The sequence below is a fragment of the Larimichthys crocea genome, chromosome XII (genome assembly GCF_000972845.2).
Source record: "Larimichthys crocea isolate SSNF chromosome XII, L_crocea_2.0, whole genome shotgun sequence".
Classification (NCBI taxonomy): domain Eukaryota; kingdom Metazoa; phylum Chordata; class Actinopteri; family Sciaenidae; genus Larimichthys; species Larimichthys crocea.
In genome coordinates this window covers 10,592,985-10,614,117 of record NC_040022.1, presented here as the reverse complement: position 1 = coordinate 10,614,117, position 21,133 = coordinate 10,592,985, and the positions used below count along the sequence as shown (strand labels likewise).

The 21,133-nt window shown below is 38.4% G+C and overlaps 2 protein-coding genes across 3 annotated transcripts in view; one reads left to right on the top strand and one right to left on the bottom strand.

Moving 5' to 3' along the window:
* The first annotated feature begins 2,736 nt into the window (after positions 1–2,736).
* marveld2b (MARVEL domain containing 2b) overlaps positions 2,737–21,133 on the top strand; it is a 29,734-nt gene continuing 11,337 nt past the window's right edge. Inside the window, exon 1 of the mRNA XM_019262878.2 lies at positions 2,737–4,445. Within this exon, the coding sequence (XP_019118423.2) occupies positions 4,412–4,445 (34 nt within the window). The 5' untranslated portion in view covers positions 2,737–4,411. The remainder of the gene's footprint in view (positions 4,446–21,133) is intronic.
* On the bottom strand, positions 18,067–20,076 carry sdf2l1 (stromal cell-derived factor 2-like 1). Of its 2 annotated transcripts, XM_027284856.1 has the most exons (4): positions 19,814–20,076; positions 19,117–19,313; positions 18,621–18,924; positions 18,067–18,399 (listed from the first exon to the last, which is right to left on the bottom strand). In XM_027284856.1, exons 1-3 carry the CDS (start codon positions 19,989–19,991, stop codon positions 18,646–18,648), a joined length of 654 nt encoding a protein of 217 aa, XP_027140657.1. In that variant the 5' UTR covers positions 19,992–20,076; the 3' UTR covers positions 18,067–18,399; positions 18,621–18,645. The 2 variants fall into 2 exon arrangements, with proteins under 2 accessions (XP_027140657.1, XP_010738742.1); XM_010740440.3 differs by having other exon boundaries at positions 18,067–18,924; positions 19,814–20,075.

Genomic DNA, 21,133 nt, shown 5'->3' with positions numbered 1-21,133 from the left:
ATTATTACTATGAATAAATATGTACTGGCACCTCTACAAAATTACTGCAAGTACAACTACTATTTCTACTCAAATCAAATACAATTGTATTTGTATAGCCCAAAGTCACAAGTACAAGTACATTTGCCTCTGAGGGCTTTACAATCTGTACATTGAGTGACACCCTCTGTCCTTAGACCCTCGGTTCAAGTGAGGAAAAACTTGCCCACAAAAAACCTTTAACAGGGAAAAAATGTGGAAGAAACCTCAGGAAGAGCCACAGAGGAGAGATTCCTCTCCCAGGACGGACAGACGTGCAATGGATGTCACATGTACAGAACAAATCAACACAAACATATTGTACAATTACAATGAATGATAAAATGATTACAGTAGCAGTACCTGTGAACCTGTGATAGAGATAGAGAGACACAGATTCACAGCAGCAGTAAATAATTAACTAACTATAAACTGTAATGGAGATATGGTAGCAATAATGACAGTAATAATGTAGTGGATGTCATGCAGGACCACAGCAGCATCTATAGTTTATGAATTGAAATCCAAGCAGCAATCATCCCTCAGAACGTATTTGAAAAAACATTACTACTACTACTACTACTACTACTACTACTACTAATAATAATAATAATAATAATAACAATAAGAAGAAGGAGAAGAATCATAAAAAAAACAACAACAATAATAATAATAATAATAATAATAATAATACATTTTTTTGTTACTCATTAAAATATTATACTTCACACTGGAAAATGCACTACTATAAGTTTGAATGAATTTATAAGGAATAAGATTAATTGTTATATATTAAAACAGTATAGATAATAGTAATAATAATACTTGATACTTTTGAATAATTACCTTATAATAATTTGAATGCATGACTTGTGGAGCAATTATACTTTGAATTACTGTAAAGAATGACTGAAATACTTCTTTCACCACTGCTCATTGCAGAAATGTTTGTTTCCTGATTTTTTACAAATATTTTTCTTTATAAAAAAGAAGTTAAGTAAAACAGAAAAATGTATGAAATAAGATTTATTTTAAGACATAAAGTACAAGTTTGAAATGAAGTAAATCAAATATATATGATGTATCATCTACTATCCTGTCTTGCTCAAACACACTTCAGGAGCAGGGGGATATTGTGTGGTTGATCTAGGCCACCCTGTTTCTCCCAGTGCCAGGTGACATGCCTAGCTGTGACATACTGAAACAAATGTACATTGTAATCTTAAATAACAAGTTCAATCCTGCACATGATTGACTGATGCACATGATTGATGATTTGCACAAGTTGTCCTGCACATGATTGTTTTCCTGAGGTGTGTCCTGCTGCTGACTGATCACATGACCTGCATCAGTCGCAGGACATGCACAAACTGTCTGTCTGTCAACTGTGATTGGCTTACAGAAGAACACATTGGTAGCTGACAGTTTGTCTTCTTTCAAGGCCTCAAAATCCTCTGTATGCTCAGCAGGACAGCACAGTCACTTTGAATGGAAGGACAATAGCATTAAGGCTACACAGACCCAATTATGAGAAGAGGGTTTTAAAATTTTGACACACACATTTGACGCACATTTTCCTTAAAAACTGGCACTTGGGGGAATAACAGAGCAAGGAGGGAGCTATCATAATCTAATAGGTTTTACATATTTGTGAGATGCAATACCACAAACTAAGAAAATTAAACACAACTTTATTCACAGATTCTGTAACTGTACAGTGTGTATTCTGGCTAAATTGCCAGAAAATTGTACAATAAATGAAAAAAAAATCAACCAATCAATCAATTAAAATAAATCAATTATTTTTTGTGAGATTGTGAGTATTTTGGTTTCAGAGTTTCCATCTTATTTCACCTCATTACATAAAAATAAAATGCTCTGGTTGAGTCTCAAAAAGCATAATTTCCTCTGATTTCTGGCTGAAATCTGGTCTCTCTGCTTTTCCTTATAATTTCTCACTCTACAACATTTTAGCAAACCACATCATGACCTCCAGTTGTTCTTTTTGTTCTATCTATTGCGAGTAGGTACATTTGTTGCATCAGTCTGTATTTGTGTAGAATGGTCTAACTCTCATTAGACTGGCACTGTCCTTCCTCTATAAATTATTTTTTGTAAAATACTGGCTTCAGTTCTACAGAGGCATGCGCATGGAGAACCATGATGCTGAACATAGGATGCTAAGTGTGTGTTCTATCTAGTTCATATGAAGGGTCACACTCACTCAGTGAGGAGGCAAAAACCTCCTGTTATTTTTATTTTGCAATGTGTTAAGTGTAAAGATCATATTCTGTGTGGCCAATAAGTCACGTATAATAACTGTTGTAAATCGCTGTCTGTCTAAAAATGAAATAAAATCTGGCTAATGAACACAGAGCGTGTCGCTCTGCAGTAACATGTGTAAAAGGTGAGCAGTTACAATACTGATGCCCATGTTTACTTCTGCTCTGCATCAATCAGTCTGTGCTGACAAACAAGTTTGGACCTTGGCCATGCATAACACAGCCAAATGCAATACATCTACAATGAGTACATAACAAACATTAATTAAAAATATTAAATATAATGGAGAAACATGAAAATCCACACACACTGTATAGAATTATCTGCAATATTTTGTACAAATGTAAATGTTTTTTTTTTTTGCTTCATGAGCTGTCATTAAAACCATCACAAAACTATCAAGATTTGTTTTCCTACTTTCAATTGTGCATCATCTGCAAAGTTCTCTCAGATCCTCCTGTGGGCATGTCAACCTGATCAGTCAGCCGTCACGGCTAAATATGGGCATAGTGCTTCCTGCTGCCCCACGTACTTCGCCACTAGCGCGCGCGCGTGCATAACCACACGCATTGGCAGAGGCGAGCGTGAACGCGCATTCCTTACATATCATCTAAAGCACGTCAGGCGTACAGGTTTCTTCTCAAAACTCGGGGCAAAGTAAAGCGAGTGGAGCAGCAGTGTGTGTAGTCTGAACAATAAACAGATTTATTATTCATTCGACATGAAAAGAGTGAGTATTGAACAGCCTGTGTGAGTTAGGGTTCAGCTACTTGACAAAAAAAGTACTGCATTGACTGAGCTGGGGAATGGGCACAGAAGTGGGGAGGAGGGGCTGAGAGGTGCGGTGGAAGCCTTTTTTCCTTAACTCAGATCCAGCAGGCTTTGTTTACATGAATGGGAAAATGAATGTTTGATGTATGTCAGTGGTCTCCACTCTGCACATATGAAGTGGTTTTCATGTGCATGCTTTACCTTTGAGAACGCCACACAAATAGAGCCACGTGCTATGGGCTCCATTTACAAGCAATGGCGTTATAGTTTTTATTATTATTATTATTGTTATTGATCTATTGTTAGAACATGAGGAATCATCTCTGTCTCTCTCTCTTTTCCGACACAGACGCACAGCATCATACCGTTGGTCCCTGAGGGGACAGGAAGAGAGGGGTGGCTGCTGTAGAGGCGGGTCTTTTCCGCCGGACAATGCAATTATTTCAGCTTCATTGGTCAGGAATGCCAGATTTCACAGGCTGCTGCCCTCCTCCAAGCACAAGTGAGTCCTGTCGCCTTTAACCTTTTCCCACCCTGACCGTTCTCTACGCGCACTACAGCGGCGCAACACTGCTGCAGCGACGGGGAACACCTTCTCCAACAGCGCGCTGACGCTTTAAGTCTCCATGTCAGGCGAACTTGTGACATTCTCCTCATGCAACTCCTGCATTCTAAAAGTGATTTAGTCCAGTCCTACACTGCACGGTGTGGAGTTGGACTGTATCCACGTGGAGGCCTACTGGCTCAAAGCACGGTGGTCTTCAGGGTGGACGTGTGGACAGTCCTGTTCCTGCTGCAGCTCACACTTTGTTCGTTTCTTTGAAGCACGAGAGCACCAAGTATCCCCAAAGGCGGGTAATGTGAAATTTGTGAATGGAAGAAAAAATGTGTTCATTGTTAAAATTAAACTATACAATGACGTTCACTTGGTATATGGCCAATCCCGAAGGTGATGAGATAAAATTTCCACCAATAAGGGCCGAGCCGAGCGCAGACATGGACCAATAGTAGTCTGGCATGCAAATAAGGAATTTGTCTCGGCGAGAGCTGAATGTCAACTAGTCAAAGATGGAGTCCGGAGATGGGAGGCCGTGAGGTTGCCAACAGACGAAACACCGTTTTTGTAACTGAGGAGTCGTCACGCCTCGCGGACCGTTACAGCGATTGAAACGGACTTATGATGCACGGTAACAGACAGGACGTTTTCCCCCGCTAAAGTCGGCAACTTGGCTTCGTTGTGCCTCTGTGTTGAGCTGTACGGACCGGCCCTGCCTCTGCCAGGTACCGCTCTCCAGAACCCTCCGCTGCGCGACGGACGCACTGCTGCTGCGGGGCGGAGATGGCGTGGAGCTCGCAGACAGACGTGGATGTCGGTGGGTCTGATTGGCCGCGGAGAGGTTCCGCAAGCTCTCCTTGCTTATAAGTGTATAGCAGCTATTGTGTCTGTGTGTGTGTGTGTGTGTGTGTGTGTGTGTGACTGAGAGAGAGAGGCAAAGCGAGCGCGCGTACACGTAAGGCCATGCGTGATTGATTGACAGGCGTGTGCTCGTGAAAGTGATTATCCTGGAGATATCACAAACAAACCACAAACTAAGTGGGCTGCTATCATTCGAGCTAATCTGCGGGCTTCGAAGGGGGGTCCAGGGACACCCATGGGTCCGCCAGGGCTGCCCGTGGCCCTCAGCATTTAACGACAAATTAGTCATTAATTAGCCAATAATATAATAACCTCATTATTTATGAGGCTTGTGTTTCAGACCAACGGCCGCAGATTTATTTTTTCAATCGGCTGCTTTTGACTTGAGAGATTTTTCAATTGGATTATTGAGCTGAGCTTTTATTTAGTTTCCAAGTATTTACGTTAAATTACTGTGAGCTGTAGTGACCGTGCGCCGTGCGTGAGCAAGCCTCCTTTCAAAATGTCCATTTTTACACGGCTCCACGAACAGGAGGGAAGCCTCCACAAAGCCACATGTCCTCAGGTTTGGAGGAATGTGTGCTCGGTGTGTCTTTAATGTTTCACACCGTGCTCCAACAGTCGGGACATCCAGAGAAAAAGAAGGCACATGTGGAGCTCTCTGGCCTCTCCAGGCTTAAGCCTGTTTGAATTGAAATGAGGAAAGTCAACGGCACAAAGTTGTGTTGGCTTTGATATGAAGGAGTTTGTGAGACAAAAATGAACACTTTGGCTGATTGTAAACTTCTACAGACATTGGAAATAATAAAGCCCATCATAGGCCTCTTCCCTTCACTTTCCTAAACCAGGGCAGGGGGTCAAATTGCCACTTTAGCTAAAGGGACAGGAATAGTAGGTATTAAGTGAAGGTTTCTGGTATTGTATGGTGGAATGTGCTCTTTGCCCTATATATGTTTTCTCCACCCTCGTTTCCTCCAGGCCTGTTTTCAGTGAGGCCACAGTGTATTGGTCTATAGGAAGAGCTGCTTTTGATTTGAGACCATAATAATGCTGACCAGAACCAAGTAGCAAAAAAGGCAACAGTACTACAGAGAGGAATCATCTTATACCATCCCATCAACAAATACACACACATGCATATATATATGTGTGTAGTATGTATGTGTATGTGTATTATATATATATATATATATATATATATATATATATATATATATATATATACATACATACATACAGTCTGTGTGTACACTTCCTATTCAATTTGCATAGATTATAGGCTTTCCGATTTACGCATTTTATGCGATATAGGCTACATTGTATTGTAAAGCTAATAAGCTTCTTTGTTATTTCACGGCTGCTGGTTGCATACGGTTCCAACATGTATCATAGTTGTTTGGTGGTTGGCTTTCATGTACTGTCCACATAGTTTAGTAACGTTGGAAGTGATTGCCTGCATGCTGAATAGAACTGAAGATTTGAGGAGCAGCTTTGTTGGCCAAAGCCCTTTTTCTGTTGTACTACTGTGAAATCAGATGAGCGTGCAATATTAAAAGGGCATTGGGCTGACAACCCCCCCCCCCCCCCCCCCCCCCCCCCCCCCCCCCCCCCCACCACGACCACACACACATGCACACCATGCTTCCCTCCCTCATTCATCTCTAGCTTCCTCTATTTACAGATCTTATTTGAACATGACAAGAAAATCTAGAATTAGCTCTCAGCATGTAAAGCTATGGCTGTTTCATTTATTTCTGTTGTGGAATGTGTTGTTTGTGTGTGGTATGGCTGCTCACTTTCTCTGCGTGTCTCCCAGCGTGCAGAGGTCAGCTGCTTTGACGATGTTGCACTACTGTACCATCCGCTAAAGCAGTGCAATAGTATTGTCATAGCATTCGGCCTTCGCCCTACACTCCAGCAGCAGGACAGCAGAAGGACAAATTCTGCTAAGTGGAGAAAAACAGACGAGAACATAGAATCCATGGAAGAGCCTCTGTAGGTCCTTATTGGAAGGCAGCCCCACCCCTTCCCCTAGATTCACACACACACACACACACACACGCACACAGCCCCACTCATGTGGCACAGGCCATAGGTTTAGAGCAGATTGGAGCCATTTTTTACCACAGATAGTCTTTGCTGGCCAAGTGTGAGTTTATTTTATACACAAGGAAAATCCCATAATCCAAATCCAATTGTCAGTTAGCATTAAAGCCTACATTATGAAAAGAGTGTATTTAGAGGAGTCTGAGCAAAAATATGATTTTTGCTTGATATAATGATAGGACTTCTATTCTGAGGCTGTTTTCATACAATGAGTCTGTAAATATTGAGACATAATTAACATAATTTTATTTTTGAAGATGATTCAAAGGAAGCCTGTTTGAATTTTTATATTTCTAAAACATCAATAACTGTGTATTAATCTCAGTTAAACTTGTAGCACAATCATTCAACAACAATCATTTAAAATCTACCATTTTCACTGAAATCCAAAAGTACCTTTTATTTTCCCTCAAAGACCGCTGGAGGTCCCCAGTCTGTAGTTTGGGAACCGCTGGCTAAGTCCAGAAGTCCTTATGACAGGAAGAGTCTGCTGCATTATTAGGCTGTACTTTACCCTGGGAGATACAGGCCTCCTGCACCACACCTCCTAAAAAAAAAAAGGAACATTTTGTTCACAGGACTTCAGAGGCCGTCTTGGTTTGCATTGCAAACCACGTGTCAGATTAAGTAACATGCTTTGAGGTCAACTTTCCCCACTTTTCACACATTTTGTGCGACAGTGTAATGTGTTGCTATATACCAGCCCACAGTGTGAAATCATTTATACATTTACTTTTCACACTCCTGCTGGAATGATTTTTAACTTAACTGATTTGACTGACCATGAACAGAATCAGTATCAAGGATGAAGTACAACTTACTAACGTAGCTGTAATACCTATTTTTATTTGCAACATTGGTTTATTTTAATTTGACATAAATCTGAATGATATATTGTATATTTATAGTGTAAAATCTGTGTGTCTAAGCCACTGTGGTGGAACAGGAATTTAGGAACAGGAAACCATTCTGTAAAATTATACATTTGATTTTTTTTGCAATGTTTTATAATGCCCAAAATTATATGCAATCATTTTACAATATGTACGATTTTAGTACTGCTAATTATTTATCTGAACAAACCTACCAGACCCTTTTAAAATCTAAATTATCCCAGGTAAAAAAAAGTAATTTTAATGTGTTCTGAAAAATTAAACAAACAAACAAAAAAAATAAATCAATTATCTATTTAATAATATCCGCTTTGGAATACAATTTTGTTGCAACTAGTTTATTGGTTTATTAGAGAAACATGTTCTAAACATAATTTTTTCCCGAATAAAAAGATCAGCTGTGTGTGATTTCCCTGTAAAGGAACCTATGTATAGGTTAATGCTGTGCTGGGTGTGTGTGTGTGTGTGTGTATATGTGTGTGTGTGTGTGTGTGTGTGTGTGTGTGTGTGTGTGTGTGTGTGTGTGTGTGTGTTTGTCTTTTTTTTCTCATTCAGTTAGCTTTTGAAAGCATAATTTGAGTGTGCAGGCTTGAAGAAGTCACGGTGTGGGTGGGAAAATTTGGTAAGTTTCCTATTTGGGGCAGGTCGCATGGGGGGATGGGGTTCCTTGAGGAATGTAGAGGGCAGGGCCACTCAGAGTGGGGGGGTTACTGCCTTTGCTCTGTGTGTGTGAGCATTGCATAGCAGCCTGTAGTGTCATATTTAGCCACTGTTTTGCAAGCCACTGTGGAATTTGCTGTTGCATATCTTTAAGAGGGAAAGTGTTGTAGTGAGAGATGGAATGGAGGGCAAAACCACTTCTTTTTTTAAATGTCTTTAACTCCTGATTTTAGCTCACATCCATATAATTCAGATCACATGCTGTTTGAGGGGAAAAAAACTTGTCAAAAAATAGTTTAATTGATTTAGTTTGAAATTCACTGTTGACTTCATTTCCATGTTAATAAAAAGTTTAATTATAAAATTATAGATAATAATAAAAGATTGACCATAACAAACCTATACATGACACTAGGAATATAAAAGCTAGGAGAGTTCATATATTTTTGTTATATTTGTAGGAATTCTCTTTACATCCTAACCATAATAAACAAATCATAATGTCTGACAAAAAATGTTAAAAAATCTGTGGCTATTGCCTACCTGTCTGCCTACCTGCCTGTGCACTCATTGCACATAACAATGTGTTTAAAGGGAGGGTTGGATACTCTCAAAATCTAGCTGTCTCTTGCTAGCTTCTCTGCTGCTACCTACCCTAGCTCAAAGTCCAAACGATGTTGAATCTAGTATTTCCTATATATAGAAGGTCAACATATTATTAAGAGTGCTTCTCTACATCTATACACTCAAATTCTCCATCAGGTGATTGTGGCATGTTATCAAATGAGAATGGAAAATGCTTAAGTATAGAGTGTATGCGTGAGTTTGGATGAGCAGCATGTAGAAGCTTGTCTTTGTGCTAGCAGGCAAATACCAGAGCAGACTGGGTCTACATGGAGTGTAGCTGATAGGGACAGTCCATGGAGGAAATGGAGGATTCCATTAACATGTCTCCTGAGTGATCAGCTGTGCGACCCCATCATGCTCAGCAGTAGGCCTGTGTAGATCCAGGTTCAAATGCACCTGGACCACATTAAGTGGTATCCTATCACTCAAACTTTCTCCAGAAGCTGTGTGAGATGTGAATGTATCTGTATTGAACAGTATGTCAACTTAGAACATCATCCATAGACCTCGTCACTGCTTTATTTATTGGCAACAATATCTAGCTGTATACAGCATCCTTCATGTATGTTGCCATGTTTTCCATACATACTGGACACAGTGTCCCGCTCCAGCCTTTGTTAGCTGTACTCACAAGTAATAAAGCATTTACCATGTTGAACAAGTAAAGCACACTTTGATAGGTTTGGTATTTGGTTTTCGTATTTTATTTCTCAGCAATACAGTGTAATTACAACCGATCTCTATTAGCGCTGGAACAATTAGGCCTTGTTCAGACTACAAGCTTGTAATCTATACTGTATCTAGACTGAAGTCTGGACAGCAAAAACAGTTTGGAGGTGGTTTGAAATGCGATTAAAATTTGATTTCTATAGATGCATCTCAATCAAGACCCTCAAAACGGCTTTCAAATTTCTTTTTTTCATTTTTTTCATTTTTTTTTAATGCTTTGTGTCACTACAACATGACACACAAAAACACTGTCAAATCCAGATTGACGAAGGAGTTCAGAGGATATCTGCACTACAACTTAAGTGGACATAAAAAAAATCCGATAAGATCACTTCCCAAAAACAGTGTGGATGGTCTTAAAGATCTGATGTGAGAAATAAATCTGATTGATTGACATCTGTTGTCTGAACAAAGCAATAGTCTATCACTTGATTAACTGAACAGGAAAAGTAAAATGTAAATGCTTTCTGGGTAGTAAGTGGAATATCTTTGAGTTGTGTACTGTAATGATTAATTGATTAATTGAGGAATTAATTGGTGGATCAGTCAGTGATGAAAACATTTAGTTGTAGCCCGTATCTGTCCACTATCTCTGTAGTGGTGTGATAATGCCAGATGTAAGCAGTGTCACTATGTGCTACAGATGGTATGTTTGTGGCTAAGAATACTCATTATTCACCCCAAAAGTGAGCAGTTTGTGGTGTGGTTACAGAGCAAATCAAAGACATTTGCCAAGGCCCAGGACCATTTTTAAAAGAGAAAAGTCTTTGGTTTAATACGGGTCAGAGTGCAGCATTTCTGCCACTGAAAATGGCAACCTTTCTGATTAGATAATGTAATGTAAAGCAATTGAAAAATACCGAAGAGCTGAGAACACAGTAAATTTCTAATATAAGTACAGTACATTGTCCACATATGAAATCTCTGAGAGTAAAATCGGACTGAAAGTGAAGAGTAAGATGCATTTATTAGGCCACTTTGTTCTAAGTTGATCACATGAGTAATCACATGTATGCTCAGAGCAGGGAAAGCCAGTAGAAAACAAGGAATCACCATAAATCTGCCATCATGATCATTAAAAAAAAATCATTCTGTAAAATATGAGTTTTAATTTACTAATGTAATTTACTAATGTATTAAGAATGTAACGTGTTATAAATACAAAACCAAAACAAAAAGGGGATGTAATAGAAGGGAAATTGGTTGAAATGGAATGAAAGAAAAGAGAAACAAATTGGGCTGCTTGTAGATGAGGTACATCAGATATATAATATAATATAATGAAAATGTATTTAAGGGGAACAAATGAAAATGTATGAAAAGTAATTCATCTTTCATTAGATCAAAAATTGACTTCTTGTTCTTAGCACAGTAAGAGACCAAACTATGAGCTTGAGTCAGATATTGTGTCAACATCAAATCCAGCCTGTTTACCTGCACTCAAATATTTCTTATGCTCTTAAATACACAACAGTTATCTGGGTTCAAAGTGAATTGTTCAGTCCAGCAAACGTTTGAAAATATTACATTTAATATCACAATTTTCTGTTGCATGACCAAATGTTTCTCTGCAGTATAACAGGTTTGAAATGTGGGATTTTTTAGAAAGCCTAAAGAGGAAGTTGTCTTTTTATTGTTTTATGTTCATCCTCCTCATCACTGACATTTTTCTTCTCTTTATTTTGATAAAAAACAAAAACATGGAGGAAAGTCAAAATGTCTTTACCTGAAGACACTGCTTTCTTATTTCTTATTATACTACATTATGATAATGTAGTATAATAAGAAATAAGCATGTCTTCAGGTAATAACGTTGGCTACGTGGCTTTGATGTGGCTACAAAATAAGCAGATTTGACTAGGTTTTTTGTTTCTATGGTAATATATAGCAGCATATTTGATTGGTGAAAAACAAAAATTAGACAAAAGAAAGTCTTCATCATCTACAGAAGCACAGCACGGCATAGCACAACACAACACAGTACATTACAGGTGTGTTAACAGAAACATTACTGCATCATAGGCAAAAATCAAACTGCCTCTTCAGAGGTTGGAGGAGCAGTTGACTTGTGTAAGTCCCCTCCTGGTGTTTATGGGTGTGTAGTTGTTCACCTCCTCCCTCTTGTCTCCTGTGGTCTCCTATGACCTCACACTGAGACTCCCTCTTCGAGAAGAAATCTGTTTCTTCTACATCACCTTGCAGATGAGACCCTATCAATGTTGCCTCTGCTTTCACTAGAGTTAACAGAGTAGTGCAATATTGCTTATAGGGTCTTGACTCTGAGGGATGATCTTCCTCCTCTAGTGCTCCTGCTCATCTTTTTCCATGATGCTGAGCTTCACACTGCTGCAGATTTCACTGATGTTCAGTATTGTGATACAAGCTCTGTGTCAACTGTAGCTTGGCTGGGAGTGAAATGCTTTATGTCCATTCAATAAATGTTAGTGCTAATGAAGCTGTTTGAAGTTTGAAATCTCATAGTTTAAAGAATCAATTGTACAAACTTGTTGAACTACAAATTCATCAAATCTGTCATTCTCTTGTTCAGTAAACATTCATGTTTTTATTGTATTTTCATGAAGTCATTTCACTAACAGAAATAAGCCTACAATAATATATCATAGTGCCTCTCATTCTATGTGAAAAACAATTTGAAAGTCTGTTGATAGTTATTGTATAATTGCATTAACCTTAATCCATTTTCAGTTATAAGCTTTCTTTATGGAAAATGACTGCATGAAAAAATTGCATTATTATATTTATAATAATATCAATATACATTTTAAATCTCTTAAGTAAAATAGATATTTAAACAATTTAGCACCAACATCTCTTGGTAAAGTGTGAGTGTTGTATAATGACTGTATAATAATGAAGTAATAATGATTGTGTTACTAATAATTATTACTACTACTAATGATAATAACAATAATAACAATAATAATTCATAGAACAAGCATTGTATAAAGTCTCAGAAGTTTGGAAAAATGAATTAAGTTAATTAATTTAATTAATTAGTATTTAATTAACATCTTCATTTTGGTTCAGGTACCGTGAATGTTCATCATTTTTGTGAACTGACCAAGGGTTGGTGGGTTCAAGGACATGAGCACTGCAATCTTTCATTCGTTCTGGTCTTTACAACATGGCAAATTAAACAAATCTTGACACTATTTAGAGGTAAATATGAAGCTCAAAATGTACATTGTAACAGTATACTCTTCAACATAATATATTTATTTATAATATTAATTCATAATAGCATCCAACATAGCATCGTATTAAACAATGGCTTTAGATTTTATACAAAGAATGAAACTCTACAAAATGAAAATTTCAATTTAAATAAATAAAAGTAAACAATTGAGGTAAGAAAACTTGTTGTGGTGCGAGCCACCTAAATTCCACATTGTACCGTGTATGATTGTGTACATCAGTATCAGAATTGATTTGGTTGGACACAGTTTAAAGGTGAGTGGACTGAGCTTGTTATCCATCTCAGCCATACACATCCAATGACAGGTTACAAGTTACAAAAGAAAAGTCAACATTACTAAATATGTTTAGTAAATTTGTTTGATACCTGTGTTTTCACACAGCCAGTGAGTGACAGAAAACCTGTTGTGAATACACAGACATACAACACCATACTTGTACTAATACACTTATTCCCTATTCCATTGCCTGGTGGGTTGGAGTGTGATTGGCTGGATGGGCCTTTGAGTCAGTCTAACTGAACTAACTGGACCAACTCATTCTCTGAAGTGTTACTGATTGTAAGCTTTATTCTTAAAGATTTGAAATACTTTAACTGTTTGTTGAAACTGAGACTAAAGTTTATTGTTTCATATCAAAAATGACAGTGAACCTGTATACGTAAACAGCACTTTAAAAAGCCAGGCCTGACTGGTGGTTGGAGGCCTATAAGAAAGACTTGCCTTTGGGGTAATTGCCAAATTCATAAATTCTACAATTCTGAATTGTTTTGACCTTCACTGCCACCTGAAAACAGTTTTTCATCAGATTCCATCAGCTATTTGTGGTATCTAAATTGTTCTGCTCCTAAGTGTTGAAAACTGAATGTTTAAATTCAACATTTTCATAAAATTGAAGCCACAGAATGAAACGGTTAGCCACACTGAACACTGCAAAAAGCAGAAATAGTGAAAAACTCTGGTGATTTAGACTTTTTTTTTTTTTTTTCTTTTTTTTTTGCTCGCAGGCAGGTGAACCATCTTCCTCAGGTTGCACTTTGTCATCTGGGATGAGGGTTAGAGTTACGACGCTCCCTGCTCGACACTCTTTCCCTGTTGCACTACTGTGGGAGCTGCAACAAGCAGTGCAATAATGAAAGGGCATCGATCAAATGGGGCCAGCCTCTTCCACACACCTTTCACCCTGCTCTGCCTCTGAGTGAGACACCACGACCCAAGAGTAACTGACACTTTTTACTGCGGTTCACCCACCTTCATCTTTAATCAGGATGATTACTTCAATAAAAGCAATGTTGAATGAAGAAGTGGTATTTATGTTTTGTTTCTGAGCTCAGCTGATGATGATGATGATGCTGATGATAATGATAGGATGTTGAGATAGTGACAGTAAGAAGCTGAGGTAGAGGGTAGCATTGTGTGCAGTGGAAAACATCCTTTGGTTGCAATAAAAGCTGATGAGTTTCAGTGACATTTCTTCCACCTTTTTTCCCTGTTAAAGGGTTTTTTGTGGGAAAGTCTTTCCTCACTCGAACCGAGAGTCTAAGGACAGAGGGTGTCACTCCCTGTACAGATTGTAAAGCCCTCCGAGGCAAATGTACTTTGTGACTTTGGGCTATACAAATTTGATTTGATTTGACATTTGTTGACGAATCTGCAAAGTGACAAGAAAAGCCTAAAACATTTGAATGAAAAGAACAGAACAAAATGTAAATGAAAGCAGCAACAACAGTAGGATTTCATTAGGCATAGTTCACCAAGTTTTTGTTTAAGATATTCTTTAATCTCTGAAGCTTCTGCCTCCAGATTTTCGCTACATGATTATCATGGCTAACAGAATTCACAATATTATCATGACAGCTAAAAGTGAAGAAAATATATACAAAAAATGTAAATTCATCATTAGGGATGTAACGATGCATCGTGACACGATTAAAAATCGGTACAAATGCGTGACGACTCGCATCAGTTGACAGAAAAAATGAATCGCGATTCTTGGCGAATGGGAACCCGCACAGCACGTGCTCTCATTGGCCAAACACGTGACTTCAAACCCCACCGGGAATGTTCTAAACATGCTTCTACATGTGTAAATATGCTACGTAGTTAATTAGTTTCGATTTTGTCTGTTTTTACGACCGGCAGTTTGCGCCGGGTATTTTATTTTGAAAATCCACCGGATTCTCTTTGCTTTTTCTGTGTCTGGCTTCCGCCCACTCGAGGTGCTCTGTGGAAATTGATGCGTGCTGCTCGCAAGTTTTAATGTTTTTATTTTATTGTTATGTACAAAACTTACCAGCCACATTGGCTGGTGATCAAAAAAGTTAATTTAGAGCCCTGGTTACGCCCCCTCGTGAGCGAAAACTGCACATCACACCAGTTAACAGCAGTTTACTGTGAGATTGTTTCTAAAGAAAGCAGATTTGTCATGTGTTTTGTTGTTTAAGATGTAAGTTGCACTTTTTATAAGAACACAAACTGTTTGAGAGTTTCTGTAAAGAAAGATTTTTTTTTTCTGTAAAGAAAGATTTTTTTTCCTACAAATAAAAAGTATAATAAATATAATTATTTTATTTGGTCATATTTTGTCTGTAGCTCATTTTGATTTTAAAAAATCGTATAGTGAACAAAAAATCGTGACTCGAATCGAGTCGTGAGTTGAGTGTATCGTTACATCCCTATTCATCCTTAACATTTATTGTGTGTTTTGTCTCTCTTAATTCATTTTAGCAAATAAATTACTCTCAGTATGAGAAGAGAGAGTGTGTAAGCATAGCTGTACAACAAGAACAATTTCAATTCACTAAGAGGGAACCACAAAAACAGAATAGAAAGAATTACATGATTATTCACACCATATTCTACATGTATTATTAACATGATATCAATATTACAGTTATCATAAATATATTGTGACAGCCCCAGTCCTGATAACAAATTTCTATTAATTTCCATTGGAGCAGAGGCAGAAATCTAATAAAAATCCAAACTCTCTTCAGAAAAGTGTTTTTTATAATTTGGTCAAATACTGTTGCAAATCCATGAAGAAGCTGCAGATCTGCTTCTTCAGATGCTTCTTTAAAAGCAGATACACACGCACACCCACCCTAACCCACATCCAGTGCATGTTCCAGCCTCATCTCTTCACAAACTTAAATGAGTGAGGATGAAAATATGCAGTAAAAATCAGTAAACAAATTTGTGCGGCCATTAGCGCTTTGTGCTTCCTGATAACATGCCTACAAATAAAAGTTGTGTGTACCACCCTCTTAGTCATATGGACATTCATTGTCATTGACAAGTCCTAAACATATGGAAAAAAAAATCTGCATTCCATCAAAGTACTGCTTCTAGTGTTTTTAATAATAAGCATGACTTTAAATTTGCTGAACAACATGAGCAATAATGATCAGTCATATTAGAGGTTAAAACTCCTCACCTTTTAGCATTCTACATTAAATTACATTCAATATTTCTGAGCTGCATCTTTAATGTAGAAATCATAAAAAGTGGTTTGAAACGTCTGGATTCATGTCTCACTGCACTGTGGACTGGGCTCAGTGTGGCAGGGTATATGCAGGAGTGTCCAGTGTAAAAACAGTAGAAACACAGGCGAGGGTAATAGAACAACACTGCATTTCCTCTTCAAAGGTGGGTGGTCACATTTACATTTCTCTGCTCTGCCTGCTGGGACTCCTGCATGGAGAGCTTGGGAACCTCCCTCCGCCCCCGACCCCCGCCCCACGGACTCGCCCCTAAAGCCAAGTTAAAGGTCAGCAACAGTGCACCTTTCAGCGGAGGAAAAGAAAAAGAGATGATTTAAAAACATATTATGATTGAACGCGTATTCATTTCTATGGGTCCATATTTTACATAGTAAGAATCAGTTCCAGTTGTTTGAATGTTTCAATCTATTTTACACTTTGTATGAAATGTTCCTCTTGTCAGAGATGTGTATGTATATATATATATATATATATATATATATATATATATACTATACTATATATTATATATATGTATGTGTGTATGTGTGTGTGTGTGTGTGTGTGTATGTATGTATGTACGTTCAGAGAATAAAAACTATGAAAAACATATAAGCTGTGACGGGTAAAGGACGAGGCTCGGTTCAGCTGACGCAGAATCCAACAGCACACAGCCTGACATTTTACAAGGTGCTGTAACACACCGCTACGCAGCCCCGCAGCTCTCCTGCCATCCCGCAGCTCCCGGAGCCTCGTTCAAATGCACGAGCACATGATCCAGATCCTGTCTCAGGTCATGTACGCACGCCGACGGGGACAGAGAAAATAACACTGCAGATGACTGCGTAGAAAATTCTGAAGATTATGGTAAGAAATGTTTTCCTGGGGCGCGTCAGTCTTTGATGATAGCGTGTCTCCACCTGCTGGACAAACAACGAACAGTAGGACGCAGCACGAGAGACACTAAATTAACTGTTGTTTCAGTTCTCAGTCCATTCATCAGCTCAAATGTAATTTTACTAATTGAAAATCAACGATGCTCAGACCTGAAGTAAGACTGTCATGTACATATATACGCGTATTTACTAGGTGTCTATACAAGAAACAGTATGGACTAGAAAACGGTACTGAGCATTATTATTGGTTGATAATTAAACTCCACTTTTGAATAGAGAGCTCATAAAGCATAAGATCATCATGTAGCATGTCATTTTATGCAAAAACGAGAAAAAAACATGTCATCTTATGCACTCCAGTAGTCAACATTTTGATGTTATTAACCAGTGTGGAGCTCATCTTCATTGGCTGTTACATGTTAATGTAACATTATTAACACGTTAACGTTATTTTAGAAAAAGACCTTGACACACAACAAGCACTAATTTTTTAGATTTGGACTAATCTTCCCTTTACATAAATATTCACCATAAAGGCATTGTTGTCATACACAAGTACGGAGGCTGAAAAAACTAAACAGGAACAATATGTCACTTTATCGCAAGGAACAGGATTATGTTTGTCCTGGAGCAAGTTCAGATGATGACTCACCGCTTCATACACACAGGAGCAGACTCAGAGTGTAAAAACTCGAATCAGGATCAAACCAGCTTCACTGCTCAACATATGGACACCAATCCCACTTAAATGTGCTAAAATCTGGTTTACCATCTTCAAATAAAATCCCTCCCTGCTGCCAGACTCAGGCCAAACTGTGCTCAAGATATAGTCCCAAATATTGGTCAATGACAGTTGGTAGATAGTAAAGGTTATTTTATACAGATTCTCTAAGCCACTAAATATGAAGTAAATGTCATAATTCACTTGGATCTGTTCCCAATACTACTAGTTAATGGCAAAAGATGAAACCCAGAAAATTATTCTTTAATTACTCAATTATTATTAGAAAAACTATGAGAACAACAAACAATCAATGTCATCAACCAAACTACTGCACCCACAGAGATTAATCTAATTATCGTCTTAATTGTTCAGTCTATAAAATGTCATGCAAGAGTAAAAAGTGTGTATCCCAGTCCAAGGTGACGTCATCCAACATTCTGTTTGACCAACAGATTGTGGAGCAGCAGATCCTCAGTGTGTTTGACATTTTCTTCAGGCAGTATCAACTGAAACAAAGGTTTTATTTGATACAGGGCTCCTCGTGTGTCAATCAATATTCTTCTTTGGCGTCTATATTCCTGGACAAAATCAAATCAAATTACAACAGTGAAGCTGGGGCTTTCTGCACCCCTGGAGGCCCCATGCTAATATTTTCTCCCTTATGAAATTCTCTAAGAAGGAAAGTGACAGAATAAATAGACCGTAAAAAGATGCCTGAGTGCTTCAAATGTACACAGGGGAGTCATTAGTCAAGTATTCTACATCTTTTGGACCAGGTGAGCTACAAAGCAGGAATCACCATGATTTGTGTCTCCGAGTGATGATCAGAGCTCATCATGGCGCAGTGGCTCCTGGCTGGGCTGGATGAAGACACCCTCCATAGAACGCCACAAATTGTGTTGGCTGGGAGAACTCATGCCGTGCACTTCACGCTGACCGCGAATAGGGTGACCATACTGCTCGCCAGTCACACTTAGAAAGACGTCCGTGCCCACATGTTTGAAGCGCACAACTTCGTCACGTTCCCAATGGACGCCATCACACTGCACTGCCCACACATCCAGGTCATCACCCTCACCATTCTCTCCAAAAGCACTGACCTCCTAGAGATAACACAGAGAGGCAGAGAAGAAAAACTTTGAACAGAGGTGACAGCAGTGGCCGACACATAGAATCCCCGTTTGCTGTAATGATTTGTCAACAGATCTCATTCGCAGACAGTATCTGATATCTCTGATTAAAATACAAAAATACAAATTCAACAGTGTGTGTGTGTGTGTCTGCCACTGTCTGACCTGGTTATTAGACAACGGTGAGCTGAAGTGGTGTGTGTGGAGGTTTCGACCAGTTTTCATGTGTGTGATGCGGATGGTCTGACCACACCTGATGGCTGCCCCACGCTGACACGGACCGTTTGGCTTCCCACGAATTTGCCAATAACTGTTGGCGTCATCTGCGTTCTCCACTCCAGTTACAGACTGCTGTCCACTACCTACACACACACACACACACACACACACACACACACACACACACACACACACACACAAAACCAATTCATATAATTCGTGTTTCTCTGCTTGCCCCTGAAGGATTGCTTACCAATTATTATTATTATTATGATTATTATGAGTATTATTAACCTCGTCGTAGGACAATCATGTTTGTTTGGATTCAGTTTTAAGTTGCAGTGTGTCTCCTGTGTACCTGTACCGGTCCATATTGCTTAACACGTTTTCAGAAATGTTGTTAAACTGCTCGTTTAACAACATTTCGTCATGCAGAACCACCAGGACTGAAAACAGAAGAGCCTGCTGCTGTTTATGATGACGAGGTCTGCAGCTTGAAATGGTCTCATTTGCACATGAAATGTAAGAGAGCGCTCTCTTAACAACAGTGTGTTGCAGCTGGAGCGACAGACACGTCCCGTCCCATCATGCCTGTTGTCACGGCTTTAGGATCTCCATGTGTGTGGACAGAAGTGTGTGTTACCTGAGCCGTACTTGACATCATGTGAATGCAGACGGACGTTGTGTCTGGTGTTGAGCAGTTTGACCAGTGAGCCGCACGTAACGTAGCTGAGCTCCGACTCTCTTCCTTCACAGATGGAGCAAAGCAGCACAAACAGCAGTGATTTGACAAAAACATGGACAGTGGACATGATCTCCATTGTGATGTTTCCGTTCTCAGCCACTGGGAAGATGAAGAGCACAGCCAGGCACTTTGAAACGTTACTTCTACGTTTAACCAATCACAGGTTGACAACTCCTAAAATACGGAACTAAATGTCAACATGCGATTGGCCAACGTACGCGTATGCGCTGTCATGCATTATAAGCCGGAAGCAGGAATCTAATATGTATACCTAATATTTAAGCATTCTATTGTACTGTTCAGTTTTAATAAAGCAGCAATAAAGTGGTCCAAAACAAACAAACAAAAGGTCATTGAAAACAAACAAACAAAAGACAGAACACTGCTGAGCAACAAACCAAGAAGAAATGACATCACATGAATAATTATAGTTTGTACTGCATCAGGACATGAACGCAAATAAACTGAAGAGGTAGAAGATAAAAAAAAGTAGTGCTGGTTCATGTGAACCAGGAAAACAAGTTTAGCTGCTTGATTGAATCAATGATCTAACAACTGTTGTTTACTTAAATGTTGTTGTTTATTATCAATTTGTTCTGTTATACCTTGTTATAAAAATGCAACAGTGGTGGTGACAAGGCTACATTCTAATGCATTTCTTGGCTTCTTGTGCTATGACAGCTCTTTACCATCTATTGTGTGTGACCAAACATTATACTAAGGTTATAACACAAAGCTACTGTCTGCACCTGGTTAACCAGAATATCTGTGCATTAAGACTGCTTGATTTTCTCAGCTGGATTGTTTCTTTTGTTTTTGTTCTTTTTTGTCATTCATATTCTTTATACTAAATATGTATGAATTTAGCAGCTCAGTCAATATACAAATAACATATTTAAACAAAGCGTCTAAATTAACAAATGATGAAGAACTGCCTGTATTTGAAACATTGAAAAAAAAAATCAATTATTAAAATACAGCCAAAAAAAAAGTCTAAAGTCTAAAGTGTCTCAGATAGATAGATGGGGCTATATACCAACATATATCTATGAAACCATAAATTAGCTTCACCATTGTTGACAATATTGTATAATCATGAGTAGTTCTTGTCCAATTTTGTTTTTTGTATTTGAGATATTGATGCTCCATTCAAAAATCAAACATTTCAAATAGCCATTATAAATAAACATATACATATAATAATAGTGTAATAAAAAA